Source organism: Moschus berezovskii, chromosome 12 (assembly GCF_049115385.1).
Source record: "Moschus berezovskii isolate FMDL1 chromosome 12, NW_MosBer_1.0, whole genome shotgun sequence".
NCBI lineage: Eukaryota > Metazoa > Chordata > Mammalia > Artiodactyla > Moschidae > Moschus > Moschus berezovskii.
The window spans coordinates 12,549,209-12,564,995 of NC_142471.1; the positions used below are offsets into that span (position 1 = coordinate 12,549,209).

Genomic DNA, 15,787 nt, shown 5'->3' on the forward strand with positions numbered 1-15,787 from the left:
CCACTACTCTTGGTTGCTTTGTGGGATTAATGTGTCCTTTAAATAACTAATATATCTATTTTCTTCCTCCTACATTCCTTGGAGAGAAATTGCAAGATTTATCTTCTTACTCTGACAGCTTTGTTATTGCATACTTACTGAAAAGCTGAGAACAATGGAATAAACTTTATTGGGATTATTTTTGAACTGTGGTGTTGGAGAAGACTCTTGAGAGTCCCTTATACTGCAAGGAGATCCAACCAGTCCATTCTAAAGGAGATCAATCCTGGATGTTCATTGGAGGGACTGATGCTAAAGCTGAAACTCCAATACTTTGGCCACCTCATGCGACGAGTTGACTCACTGGAAAAGTCTCTGATGCTGGGAAGGGTTGGGGGCGGGAGGAGAAGGGGACGACGGAAATGAGATGGCTGGATGGCATCACCGACTCTGTGGACATGAGTTTGAGTGTACTCCGGGAGTTGGTGATGGACAGGGAGGCCTGGCGTGCTGTGATTCATGGGGTCGCGGAGAGTCGGACACGACTGAGTGACTGAACTGAACTGAGTATGTGCTTCTTAGTTAATCTTAATTTGCAGTTCTTAATATGCTTTGTTTATGGGTTGCTCAAATAAGGAAAAGTTCCTGGATTAGGAGTTAAATATTTAAAAGTGCTGACACCACCTATTGCAGTCTATTCTTTCTTTCTGATGAGTGATTAACTCTGGTTTTCAAACAGTGAGATGAATATATTATAGTAAAATAAATCTGCAGCTTTATCACGGGCTTCCTCTTTCACTATACAATTCTAATACCATCTATGCTGGATTTATAAATAGTTTTTATTTTTCATACTAACTAGTAGATTGAAATAATGAGTCTTGTGTTGAAAGGCATCCTGAGGCTTCTTTGGGCTCAACCAGAAAGAATGTCAAGATTGATTCATGGTATCTACTGAAACTTGTAGGTATCAGCCTGAGTGCCAGAGGGTTGCCACTCCTAATTTGAGATAACATGTTTAAGCTGCACTCCATAACTGAGCATTTATTTGTGTTGTTCTCTAAGTTCTTTCTACAGATTGAGACTTTCAATTTCGTTATGTTTGCTCAGAAAGCCTGGTGTATTAGTATCCAATAAATAATAGCTGTTTGATTAATGGATGTGAAAGTTATCAAATGTTTTGGCACCTAGAAATGATCAAGTTGGCTTTCTCAAAATAATTTTACTGACTTTGATTTTCAGTTAAGTACATTTATTCTCAATCCACTGTGTGAAAACTCTAGTCCAGTCTAACTTCTTTTTTCTCCATGGTTGTTTTTTGATTCTGCTCAAGCTTATCGTCACTTCACAGGTGTGTCTTCATCTTCTGTTTCAAATTCTTAGTTTTGTACTTGTCCTCTGCTGCTTACGTAACCAAGTAAGCCTTTGTTCTGCCATTATCCTGTGTCCCTCCTGGGCTCTTGTAGCTCAGTTGTTCCCAAGATTTCTCATAACTGCCATATTTCTCATTCTCTTGTCTGAACCCTTTCTCATCCTCTGGAGCCTTTCTCATCCTCTTGTCTGGAGCCTTCCGCTCTCCGTATACATCTACCAGTGTCTCCTATTTTAGTATAAACTGCACTTCATCTTACTGGCTGTGTGTCTTACCTCTACCTTTCATCCCATTTTTCCCTTCTTATAGGTGCTTCTCTAGCCTCTAAACCTTCTTTCTCCCAAGAACCTTAATTTGATTTTTTGCCAGCCATGCGGCATTTGGAATCTTAGTTCCTCGGACCTCAAACCTGCACGCCCTGCATACAAAGTGTGAGATTTTAACCACTAGACAACCAGGGAAGTCCCTCAAGAGACTTTATATGATGATGGAAATGTTCTACATCAGTGCAGTAGCCATTAAGCCCTTGTGGTAATTAAACACTTGAAATTTAACTAATAAGACTAGAAGAAATTATTTTTTAATTCTTTACACTTAAAATTAAACCATTCTTATGTGGAAGATGGCTACACTGTTAGACAGTGGGTCAACTTTCTCACCCACAGAACACAGAATTTTATTTGAATCTATTGTCTCAGTTCTCCAAGTGTAACTGGTACTGTTCCAAAATATGTGGAAGAGAAGTTAAGTCATTACATACAGTAGATGCTTGAGGGCATTAGAACTTTATTCTCTCTGCTTAGGTAACTGAAGTCTTCCTTTCCTGCCCATTGGAAGACGAAGTTGAGATATTCGTCATTTGCAAAGGTCACCAGCATCTCTAAATGGCAGTCAGCTTCCATTTCTCATTCCTGACTCCTAACTCTCTACTTGAATCAAATTGACCACTGTCCTCCAAATGTTCCTTTTACTTTTCTACTTCTCAGCCCAGTATTGTGTTATATCCTCAGTCTTTTTTATCCTTATTCCTCTCTTCATTTTCCAAACTATGTATGTTCTTCAAGGCTCACATCTTGGATTTTCTCAGAAGCTTCCACAAACCAAATTAAGCCTATGAAAAGTGGAATCCTCCAGCTTTTAAAAAATGTATGTCAAGTATTGAGATTTTTCTGTATTCCAGCACAGATAGAGTGACTGATAACAATAATAGATTAATATTTGTTGAAGTCTTATGTGCCAGATCCTCTTCTTAGCTCTGTGTGTGCAGGATTCATTTACTTCTCATAAGTACTCAGTGCAATAGATTTTGTGTGTGTGTGTGCACACGCACACTCAGTCATGCCTGACTCTCTGCGGCCCCATGGACTGTAGCCTGGCAGGCTCCTCTGTCCGTGGAATTCTCCAGGCAAGTATAGTGGAGTGGGTTGCCATTTCCTTCTCCAGAGGATCTTCCTGACCCAAGGGTCAAACTCATGTCTCTTGTGTCTCCTGTATCTGCAGGTGGGTTCTTTACCAGCTGAGCCATCGGAGAAGATATTACTTCTCTGATATTACTAATATGATATTCTGAATTATATATATATATATAATATTTATATATAAATATATACATTAGTAATATTTTTATATAAATATGTATTACTAATATGTTTTTATTACTATTTACTATATTACTAATATATACATTCTAATATTTACATAACTAATATAATATAATATTACTAATATAGTAGATGTTACTAATATATAAATTTTACAGATGAGGAAACTTGAGGTGTCTAAAAGTACTATCCCCCATCTGCTGATTAGTAAATGACAATAAGGTCCTGCTCTCACAGGACACTTGACAGTTCTTCATATTCCTCAAGAGTACTAATGGATTTTTAGTTCTGTTCTATTCTTTCTTACCTTTTTGTCACTAAGCATTTCATAGAGGATAGCATCACTGACATGATGGATGTGAATTTGAGCAAACTCTGGGAGATAGTGAAGGATAGAGGAGCCTGGCACACTGCAGTCCACAGTCAATAAGAGTTGGATGCAACTTAGAAACTGAACAACAGCAGCAACATCTCAAAGATCACGCCTTTCCTTCCCAGTAACTTTCTAAGCTCCTAAAATAGGAACCAAGCTGTTTGTCCCTTTGTGTCCAGCAAGAACTTAATGTCATATTGTAGGCAAATAGTCCCCAGACTACAGATATGGCTCATTCATAGCCTCTGAAATCAGTTTATTTACGTAATTCACAGCCCAAATATTTTAATGGAAGAGTGCAGTGAATAATATCAAACTGTGGTACATCATCATACAATGGAATATTATTCAGCAAGAGAGAGAAAGAGCTCTCAAAGTCATGGAGCAATCTCAGATGCGTAGTGCTATGTGGAATAAGCTCGTGTAAAAAGCTGCATGCTGTGAGATTCCAAATACACAACTTTCTGGAAACAGTAAAACAAAGGAGACAGTAAAAATATTAGTGGTTGCCAAGCATTCAGGGAGAGGAAGGAGTGAGTAATAAATAAATAGAGCTCGGGTGAGGGGGCGGGGTTAGGGCAGTGAAACTATTCTGTTGGATAATGTCATGGTGAATACATGTGTTTAGTCATGTCTGACTGCGACTCCATGGACTGTAGCCCCCCAGGCTCCTCTGTCCATGGAATTTTTCAGACAAGAATACTGGAGTGGTTTGCCATTTCCATCTCCATTATATGCCATTGTACAATGTCAAAATCCATTAAATGTACAACACAAAGAGTGAACCCTAACGGACACAATGGATTTTAGTTAATAAAGATGTACAAATATGTGTTTATTAATTTTAACAAATACACCACCCTCAGGCAAGATGTTACTTATAAGGGAAATGGAGGATGGGGTGGTGATGAGAGGGATGCAGGCAAATTCCCTGTAGTTTCTTTTCAGTTTTCTGCAGGCCTAAACAACCCCAAAGAACAAAGTTTACCAGTGAAGATAAATGGAACAAAATGTCTAAGAACACTGCATTCTGAGAATAAATATTGTTACAGGAAACATCTGTTGCAGTTTTAGATATGCATTTGTGTACACAGGTACATGGGTACACTGGGTTGCAATATAAGAAATACATATCTGATTGTGGATAAGAAGCAAAAAAACGTTTGAATGTTACTGTTGCAGAGATTATTGTAAATACAAAGAACCTATTTTCCAGCTAATTGAAAGCCAACTTAGAATTCTGGTAATGATTGTAAGCTTGCCTCACTTAAGCAGGGACAGTCTTTTATCCGCAGACTTTAGTAGGTATGAGATGTCACTGGTGTAATGTGTCTGTTTTCTAGAATGGTTATACATGATGGTTATAGGATGCTATATAGAAGCCTTTAACCTTGACAATATAACAGAATTAACCCAAAAGGTATTGGTTCTTGTCAGGACACTTTTCAGCCTTTCCAATTGGGTGTGATAGCTACTTATTCAGGTTTTAGTAAAATATTGGGAGTATCTTGATTTTTTTTGGTGAAGTATAGTTGATTTACTGTGTTGTGTTAGTTTCTGCTGTACAGCAAAATGATTCAGTTATACGTGTGTGTGTGTGTGTGTGTGTGTGTGTGTTCTTTTTCAGATTCTTTCCCATTATAGGTTATTCCAGGGTATTGAATATAATTCCTTGTACTATATAGTAGGACATTATCTATTTTATATGTAGTCATTTGTATCTGTAGATCTCAGCCTCCTAATTAACCCCTCTCCTTTCTTTCTCCTTGATAATCATAAATTTGCTTTCTATGTCTGTGAGTCTGTTTTTCTTTCATAAATAAGTTCATCTGCATCTTTTTTTTTTTTGGCCACACCATGCAATTTGCAGAATCTTAGTTCCCTGACCAGGGATTGAACCCAGGCCAATAGCAGTGAAAGAACTGAATTGTAACCACTGGAGCACCAGTGAATTCCCCTGTATCATGTTTTAGATTTCACACATAAGTGATATCATATGTTTGTCTTTCTATGTCTGACATACTTCATTTAGTATGATAATCTCCAGATCCATCCATGGTTCTGCAAATGGCATTATTTCATTCCTTTTTATGGCTGAGTAATATTCCATTGTGTATATGTACCATATCTTCTTTATCCATTCATCTGTTGGTAGACATTTGGGTTGCTTCCATGCCTTAGCAAGTGTAAATACTGCTACCATGAACATAGGGTTGCATGTATCTTTTTATTTAGATTTTTGTATAGATATATACCTAAGAGTAGGCTTGTAGGATCATATGGTAACTCTACAATATGAGTGAAAGAGGAGAGTGAAAAGTTTGGCTTGAAGCTCAACATTCAGAAAACAAAGATCATGGCATCTGGTCCCATCACTTCATGGGAAATAGATGGGGAAACAGTGGAAACAGTGTCAGACTTTATTTTTTTGGGCTCCAAAAATCACTGCAGATGCTGATTGCAGCCAGGAAATTAAAAGACGCTTACTCCTTGGAAGGAAAGTTATGACCAACCTAGATAGCATATTAAAAAGCAGAGACATTACTTTGCCAACCAAGGTCTGTCTAGTCAAGGCAATGGTTTTTCCCGTGGTCATGTATGGATGTGAGAGTTGGAGTGTGAAGAAAGCTGATCGCCAAAGAATTGATGCTTTTGAACTGCGGTGTTGGAGAAGACTCTTGAGAGTCCCTTGTACTGCAAGGAGATCCAACCAGTCCATTCTAAAGGAGATCAGTCCTGGATGTTCATTGGAAGGACTGATGCTGAATCTGAAACTCCAATACTTTGGCCACCTCATGCGACGAGTTGACTCACTGGAAAAGACTCTGATGCTGGGAGGGATTGGGGGCGGGAGGAGACGGGGACGACGGAGAATGAGAGGGCTGGATGGCATCACTGACTCAATGGACATGAGTTTGAGTGAACTCCGGGAGTTGGTGATGGACAGGGAGGCCTGGCGTGCTGTAGTTCATGGGGTCTCAGAGAGTCAGACACGACTGAGTGACTGAACTGACTGACTGACTGGGGGTAACTCTAGTTTTAGTTTTTTAAGGAACTTCCATACTGTTTGCCATAGTGGCTGTACCAGTTTACATTCCCACCAACAGTGTAGGAAGGTTCCTTTTTCTCCACACCCTGTCTAACATTTATTATTTACAGACTTTTGATAATGGCCATTCTGACTGGTGTGAAGTTGTACCCTCACTGTAGTTTTGATTTATGTTTCTCTAATAATTAGCAATGTTGAGCATCTTTTCATGGCCTACTGGCCATCTATATGTCTTATTTGGAGAAATGTCTGTTTAGATCTCCTGCCTATTCTTTGATTTTTGTTATTGTTGTTGTTGTTTGTTATTGAGCTGTATGAGCTGTTTGTATAGTTTGAAGATTAAGCCCTTGATGTTTGCATCATTTGCAAATATTTTCTCCCAGTGTGTAGATAGTCTTTTCCTGGCTTTTCTTTTTAATACACCAGGACTGAATTATAACCTCAAAACAATACCAGGCGTACTTTTTTACAAAATATCTGAAGTAACCTATGAGCATAGAGACTATATTTATTCGGTTCCCCCTGCTGTCCCCTAACATTGCTCAGAAGACTTCATGTGTGTGTGTGCTCAGTTGTGTCCAACTCTTTGCAAACCCATGGAATGTAGCCCACCAGGTTCCTCTGTCCATGGAATTTTTCAGGCAGGAATACTGGAGTGGGCTGCCATTTCCTTCTCCATGAAATCTTCCCAATCCAGATATCAAACTGGTGTTTCCGGCGTCTCCTGCATTGGCAGCAGATTCTTTACCACTAAGCCATCTGGGAAGTGCTCCTCCAAATAGGTGCCCAATAAATACAAGTAGATTGATTCAAGTTAGCAGATTTTGGCAATTGTCATTAAAAAATGCTAGGAGTGTTTATTTCATGATTTTGTTTTTTGTTGTAGGTTGGTTGGATTTTTTCCTTATGGTTTTTCTTTCTTTCTGAATTTTTATGGTGTTTTTTTCTTTTTTCTTTTATTTTTTTGTATCTTACATGGATTTCCATGTCTGAAAAGCAGAAGGTCATAGTTTGGGAGCCAGTATGGAGCTGGCACTGAGGCAACTCTGAATTGAGCTGAAAGGAGCCGCTGTCCTGTCTGCTCTGCCTCTTCAAGCTTTTCAACCTCACCTCTGTTGTTCTTCCTTTTTCTTACCCCTTTTTAAAATACAGGCCACCCTGAGAACTTTGACTTTTATCTCAACAAACTTACAAGAGTATCAAAAGAAATAACACAATGAATTTTGTCCACAGTCTGCTAAACTCCCAGATCCCATTTAATTCACACTTCTTTTCTTGCATTTGTTTCCCTTGCTGCCTATTCCAAGAGAGGGAAATGTGAATTCTCTCCTGTGGCAATATACTGAAGGTGATCTCAGCACATATCAATGCTATTGTGGTCAATGGAACGGAATCATATGAGAAAGGAAGACTATAAAGTAGTAAATTAATTTCTAGTCTATGGTCTAATTATCTTTAGTCCTATTTATATTCTTAAAGAGGAATAAATAGAACCAAAGCCATGTATGTTAGGTTTCCAAATGAAATAACAAGTTAGTTTTATATCTGGGACTGGAGTTGAGCAATGCCAGTTTACTCTTAAATTTTGTACAATGTCAATCAAAATATATTTATTCTGCAGTTTGTTAATTATAGTGAATCCTTACCAGCAGATGACTCTTTCAGTATTCCTTTAGAGATTTTTTTTAAAACTAAAGATTCTTGTGCCCAGTCTTAGGCCTCTAGAATGAGAATCTTTGGAGATATATCAGATATCTTTCTTTCCCTTTGAAGAAGTTTCTGGAGCATTTCAGTAAGTTCATCAGTAGGATAAAATCTTAGTAGAATCTTGGGTGATAGGTCAAAGTCATTTACATATCAGAACAATTTTTTAATGTGTGTGTATATATACAGGAAACACTTATAAAGATAACATTTTCTTCTTAGTCATGAAACCAAGTTTCACAAATGTGATACTCCAATTTATCCTCTGGGTCTTGCTCGTGAGTCCCATGAAGGATTGAAAGTTACCAAAATCCTAATGTTGTCTCCATTTGAAAAAAAATTTTATGATATCAGGAAGCAATAGATAAGTATTCACTGATCTGAGAATGCTCTTTGCCTGTAAATATTTACAGAAACCTTTCTTTCCGAGCATAAAGCAGTATCTTCACTTAAATCATACTATTCAATCTGCCCTGTTAGTTCATGTACACAGCCTGGAAAGGAAAGTAGCTTTTATTCCGTGTTTGATTTATCACTGATTCAATAGTATCAAAAGCATTTTTTAAATTCCTGCTTGTGTGGCCCTGTTCTTTGTGGTCTACAATGAAAGTTACAAGCACACTGTTCTTGCCTCTTAGAACTACATGGGGCCTTCTATATATATCCAAAATATTTTCCAAACATTTTCATTTTTTATTCTGTAACACAGGGAGCAAAACTATGCTTGTTCCTTTGGCAGAGGGACCTGTACCAAGCAGAGAGGTTTTGTTCTCCCACACCCCTTGTCTTCAAAATCTCTCCTCGTGAATTGTGAATTCTTTTTCTTCTCTGTCTCCCATGGAGTCCTTGCTGTGGGTTGCCTTCTGGCCACACCAGGCATTTTGTCCAGACCCCTCTCTGCTACCTACCCTTTCTGATGCCCCAGCCACTCTTGCTCCTTCATGTGGATATGCCCTCTCACCCTCCCTGAAGCTCTCCTCTTCTCAGGTTTCAGTGTCACGAGACATCATCGGACAAACCCACGAGGCTTGTAGACAAGACTCAATGTAGCTGTGGCTCTTCCTGGCTCCTCAGCATGCTTCCTGTCTGTCTTTCATCATGGCTTAGTCCACTCTTCACCAAAGCTTTGCCAGAAGTTCCCCTTCACTTTCCACCCCTAATTCTGTACATGGTCTTTCTGCTCAAAGGTGAATATCCTATCACCTGCTTCTCTGAGAAACCTAGAGCCCACACATCTTTCCTCGGGTCTCTCTACACATCTATCCTTATTCTGCCCCTTTTCTCATCCCTCTCTCTGTGTCTGGAGAAGAAATGCCCCTTCGGCTAAGATATTCACATTTCCATCTGGACTCTCATCCTATTTCTGGTCTTTGACATCTGCCCTTTTAGCCTATTTCCTGACTTTTAATCCTAGTATTTTAAGCATTAAAACTTAATTTTTTCTTACCATAGGAAAAAAATTAGGGGGAGAGGACTTCTCTGGCAGCCCAATGGTTAGGATTTTGTGCTTTCACTGCCAAGGACCTGAGTCCAACCCAGGTCGAGGAACTAAGATCCCAGGAGCCTCATGTGCAGCCAAAAAAAAAAAAATAGTATGTATGTATAGTGACAGATGTTAACTGGACGTATTGTAGTGGTCATTTTGCAGTTTTTCCAAATATTGTGTCAGTATGTTGTGCACTTGAAACTCATATAATGCTGTATGTTAATTGTATCTCAATAAAAATGTTTAATTAAATTTGTTTTCTTAAGAAGTGTAAAATATTTTCTTGAGCTCACCTGCCTGTCTCCTTTTACTCATTCAAAAAGGTTCCAGTGCCATCTGTGTGCTGTATGCCTTGCACTGTCTCCTCCAGCTCCCATGTATCTTCCTGCTTCCTCCTCTTTGTCAGATTCACCAGCACCTCTGCCCTTACCTGACATCTCCTCTCATCATCCTTGATTCACTGTCATTAGCATCTCCTTCTCTTTCATTATCCTGAAACATTGGTCTTAAAGGTTATCAATGAACCCTTCTTTTTCCTAACCTGAGTTTTGTTTTTTTTTTCTTTCTAGTTTTTCTACCTGAAAGAAATTGAGGCAATTTCTTAACATTGCTGTCAACATCTCAGCATCTTTGAGTTCTTCTGCTCTCTCTTGCTGGTTCCTAGGTTTTGGCTGGATTCTTCTTTTCTACCTCCTGACTCCTGAAATAATGATTCCCTAAAATTGAGTCTTCAACTCCTGTCTTATACTGTCTTAGCTTCCTTTTCTACATCTTTCTTCTCAAGTCACTTTCCCAGCTGTTACACAGATAGGTCATCTTTATATTTTAATCTTTAAATTCTCTCCAAACCTTAATTTCTATGTAACTTATTGTTTCTATTTCTGAACGAGTCCCACTCACACCAAATTCAGCATCTCTGAAACACAGATCTATATACCGTATTTCTTGAAATATATACACACCTTTCCCTTTTTGTCTCAAAGGAAGTAATATTCTCCTGATTCCTTGACCATATAAAAATATGAGAATAATCGCCTTTGGCTTTTCTGTCCAGTCTTCTGGGGATTTGTCTTGTTTGGTCTCAGCTGACTTATAGTGATTGATAGTGAATTGATAGGCTAAGAATGTCTGGACCTGTATAACTATTTGTATTGAGCCCCCACAGACATTACCCCAACTGGACCCAGAGTTGTGGCTTGACCAGCCCACGTGGTTCCTGTTATGATCACAAGATACATCTTAGCAAAAACCATCAGGAAACTTTGAAGAATAAGATTTATTACTCACAGGTCCTGGCGGGCACATAGAGAACCAGACACTGAGGTCAAGGGTAGTTAGAGGGAGAAAAAGTACGGACCTGAGACTCCATCCTTATGGGGTCCAAGGCGGGTGGGTATGATTAGGGTTTCACAGGTTTATTCTTTATTAGCAAATTTAAAGCATAAAAGCCAGAATTAGGATGCAGGATAGGGAAAGGAAAAGCAGGATCACTCAAGCTTGTAGTTATCTACATCACCCAGTGCTTTCTAGAAGGGTACCTTCATGAGTGGGACAGTGTAGTTTCTTATCTAGTTGCTTTTTCAGGAGCTATGTCACACAGTTACAGGCCTCCCAGGTGACACTAATAGTAAAGAACCCACCCGCCAATGCAGGAGACACAAGCGACTCGGGTTCAATCCCTGAGTCAGGAAGATCCCCTGGAGGGAGCGGAAGGGCATGACAACCCACTCCAGTATTCTTACCTGGAGAGTCCTGTGGATAGAGAAGCCTGGAAGGCTAGAATCCATAGATCGCAAAGACTCAAACACGACTGAAGTGACTTAGCGAGCACACAACTGGCAATGTATATATTATATTTAAATATTGCATATTTATTTGACTCTTCCAAGTCTTAATTGCAGCATATGTGATGTAGTTCCCTGAGAGAGGATCAAACCCAGGCCCCCTGTGTTGGGAGCATGGAATCTCAGCTACTGGACCACCAGGGAAGTCTCCTGGCAATGTTTACTGAGATGGATGTTTTTGAAATGGATGCCTTGGCAATCAAAAGCTTGATTTCAGGCACTTATACTACTATCAAAAAGCTCAAAGTCATGCACTTACGGTCAGAAGTCTGGTGACACATTTTCTTCAGCATGTGTCCCTTACTTTCTACCCTCACCTGAGCATCCTGTCTGTTGTTCTGTGCTGGGTACTTTGCAATCACCTCTAAAGTGCTGTCAAGACCTTTTCTCATGGTTCCCACAGTAACTGCTCCCCACAATTTCTCTATTTCAATGCTCTCAGTTACAGAGTGATTATCATTCAACTTTGGGACAGGTCTTCAGTGTGAATTTTAAACGCTAAAAGTATAAAGTTCTATTGCAGGAAGTGGGACTTCTTCCACAGAACAAGAGCAAGCTCCTGTCTAATACTCAGAAATAAACTGTCCAAGGAGACACACTTGCTGACAAAGCAAGAGACTTTATTGGGAAGGGATGCCTGGGTGGAGAGCAGAAGGATAAGGGGACTCAGGAGAACTGCTCTGCTCACAGTCTCAGGTTTTACGGTAATGGGGTGAGTTTCCGGGTTTTCTCTAGCCAATCATCTTGCTTGTCTCATGTTTAGTCTGACTGGAGTCCTTCCTGGTGGCGCAGACATCTCTCAGCCAAGATGGACTCCAGTGTGAGGGCTTCTGGGAGACTAGCAGACATATTATGGGCTGGCATGTCCTCCGTCCTCTCAGTGAGCCTCACATCCTCCCAGTTATTTTTCATTTGCAGCACTGTAGTTTTTTTTTATCAAGACCTCCTATTGTGAGGCAACTCAGGCAAGTGGTTATCGTCGTTCCTGGCTGCTGCTGCTGCTGCTAAGTCACTTCAGTCGTGTTCGACTCTGTGTGACCCCATAAACGGCAGCCACCATGCTCCGTTGTCCCTGGGATTCTCCAGGCAAGAACATTGGAGTAGGTTGCCATTTCCTTCTCCGCGTTCCTGGCTAAGGCGGGCATTTTCTGTCAGAAGCTCCCCAACAGTCCCATGAAGAAACTGAAGCCGAAAGGGTGGAAGTAATTTTCTCCAGGAAACATGCCGTCATTCGCTCCTTCTGCACGTGCCACCTTCTATAAAGGTAGGGACAGGTACATGCGGAATCCCCTGATGTGTTCTCCGCTGCTGGCCTCCTGACGTTTTCCTGGATTTCTCTTCGCCTGAATCCACTTGTCTCCAGTGTCTTCCTGTCAAAACCCGACCCCACTCCACAGGATCTACCATGAATGAACTTCCTCTGTGTCTTCTTTGAGTGTCTTCCAGGGCCTGGTGGACACCAAACTCATCCTGCTCTGATGCTTGTAGCTTTGCAACCCCGTGATAAGCTTTGCTGTCTTTCTCAGACAACTTAAAGCCATATGCAGTCAATGTTTCATGTTGACTTGCTTCCAGATTCACCAATGTGTGTAGACTCTAAGCATTTAATCTTATTAAGAGTTTGCTACTACTTGGACATGTTCTTTGTTCATCACTTAAGGTCAGTATACTGTTTTGTTTTGTTTTTTTAAACATCTGCTTATTTTATTTATTTGCTTTTGACCATACCACATGGCATGAAGGATCTTAGTTCCCCAATCAGGGATGGAACCAGTGCCCCCTGCACTGGGAGCACAGAGTCCTAACTGCTGGACCGCCAGGGAAGTCCTGAGGTCAATACACTTTTAAAATTTGATTTAGCCTCTGCTTCTTTAGTCTCTTGCCTTCTGTCTAGTCAGCATCACTTCTGTATCTCCTTTATTTAAAAACCATCTCCATTGTGCCCACATTCTATTCAGAACATTTCAGAGGCTGCCTTGCTCTCAGGATAAAGTGTAAGTTCCTGAGGGCCAGCATTCAAGGCTTTCCCAAATCAAGCTCCAACCTAATTTCCTCTGACTTAGCCCAGTGTTTTTCTCCCTTGGTCCCACAGTAGATCATCTTGATTCTTAACCTTTGTTTTTGTTGTCCCCCATCCCAGAAGTATTTACCTCCTGTTACTTTGTGAATTGTATTCATCTTTTGAGATCTGGCTTAGCTCTCACAAAGCATTTCCTTCTTTTTCAATGTATCCTTTATAAATTTATTCATTTCCCACAGCACTGTGGTCCTCACTGCCAAGAACTTGAGCACCACATTAGATAAATGGATGGATAGACTCACACTATGTATATAATATACATACATATATAGAAAAACTTTATATCATTTTACTTAGGACATGATTATCTTTTTGCATAAATGGTAACATAAACTTCCCAAAAGCAAAGAAGATAATTACATTTCTCCACATCCCAGAAACACACTAATGTATGTATCGTGCTCTTTACCTGTTAATTCCTTTGGAATAATTAAATATAAAGCATCTTGGTAAAGAAACGAGTGTAATGTGTTTCTATCCTAGGAATTTTTCTGTCCCTTTTTCTGTAGTCAGACACTTTAAAAATTTTATTCTTTAATTCCTAAAGTAAAACGTTTTATAAGAGGATGTACTTTTTTTAAAATTTTTACTCTTTGATCATGTCACACAGAATGTGGGATCTTAGTTCCCCAACTCAGGATTGAACCCGCGCCCTTTGCATTGGAAGCACAGGGTCCTGAACACTGGACCATCAGAAAAGTCCCCAAGAAGATATATTTGAAAAAGGAATGTGTCTAAAGGAAAATGGGAGTTCTACAATAATAGGATTGTGTGTCGACCCTGTACAGCGTGTACTCTTAAATATCCTGATGCCTTATTGTCCCAGTTTAACATTAAGAACAATTCTCAGTTTGTCCATAATAGGCTGGGTTCTGGAGAACAAAGTTCTAATTTATCCCATCAGAGTGTGATTGCAGAGCTTATGTTCTTTGTTGGTAATTAATACGTGTTTTTTGGTCCACTCTTGCTCATTAGAAAATCAGTTTGGGGTCTTATTCATAGAAAGAACGGGTAGTTCTAGGCATAATAGGAATAGGGGGAAAGCGCTATATTCTGTTTAATACATCACTGAGAAACTGAAGGGGACATTAATTTCTCTAAAGGGCATTCTTGCCTACATAGTTGAACACTGCGTCTACATCCTTAATCAGTTTCCACTTTGACTGACTTCATCTTGGGCTTCATTCTCACTGAAAAATCTATAAAATAATCCATAAAATCTATAAAAATAATGTCAGCATGGAGCCTGTGCACACTCTGTGTTAGCCAGAACCCGGCTCAGCACCTGTGGACCAGAATCCCACTCCTGTGACTAGAACCCTGGAGTCAACTTTCCCTGAAGTTAGCAAGAATCCCAATGTCTTAAAAGGGAAAAAAGGTAGGATGAAAATAATTAAGTCCAGTTTCCTTTCCCTTTTAAATGTTTCGAACTGTCTGTGTTCACTGTGTTGAATTGGTTTCTTTGTTCCGTTTGTTTCAATCATCCTGTTAAGCAGACTTCTTAACAAAATGACATTTCTCCATACCTGGCTGTTTTGTTTGTTCCTGAAGGGGCCTCTCTTCGGCAAGCCAGGCTTACTGAAATTTATGATTATTGAATGTAAAGGACCAGACTCAGAAGTTTAATTTTCTCTCAAATTACTCAGGTCTTGACTTAAATGTGTCATGCAGGCTGATTCTGTGAAAGTTGTTGTTGCTTAAGAGATGAAAGGAGAAAAGTAAAGGACAACATGAAAAGTATAACAAAGACACAGAAAGACTTTACACATAATCAGGGGATAAGGATGTGAAGAGTAAGTAAAGTAGACATCTAAAGCTAACTAATATGTTAATAATGTCTTAAAGAAATGCAATCCACTAGATGTTGAAAACATTTTAAATTTAAAAATTACAGACATATTCAAAAATAGAAAAGCATAATCAACCCCCTGGGCTCACCACCTGCCTTCAGGAATTAGAAGCACATGGGTAGCATATTACTTTCTAGGACACCGTTTTCCCACAGACACTGGATTTGTTTTTAAATTAATTTATTCGGCTGAGCCGGGTCTTAGTTGCAACAGGCAAACTCTTATTTGCTGTATGTGGGATCTTTGTTCCCTGACCAGGGATCAAACCTGTGCCCCCTGCATTGGGAGTGTCTTAGCCACTGGACCACTGGGGAAGTCCCAATACTGGATTATTTTAAAACAAATGCAAGATCTGCACATTCCCTAATGTACCTAAATTACTACTAAAAAAATTTTTAATGACAAACTATTTTTAAGAGATCAGTTCCGGTATTATAAAAGAATAAGCC

General features: G+C 39.6%; 1 protein-coding gene across 5 annotated transcripts in view; it reads left to right on the top strand.

Annotated features, from left to right (window-relative positions):
* CHRM3 (cholinergic receptor muscarinic 3) overlaps positions 1 to 15,787 on the top strand; it is a 610,458-nt gene that overhangs the window by 303,719 nt on the left and 290,952 nt on the right. Inside the window, exon 1 of one of the 5 annotated variants that reach the window (XM_088841874.1) lies at positions 619 to 12,672. The exons of the other annotated variants lie outside the window; for them this stretch is intronic. Coding sequence (XP_088698000.1) covers positions 12,630 to 12,672 — 43 coding nt within the window. The 5' untranslated portion in view covers positions 619 to 12,629. Of the gene's footprint in view, positions 1 to 618; positions 12,673 to 15,787 lie in introns of those variants that run through there. 5 annotated transcript variants of the gene reach the window in all.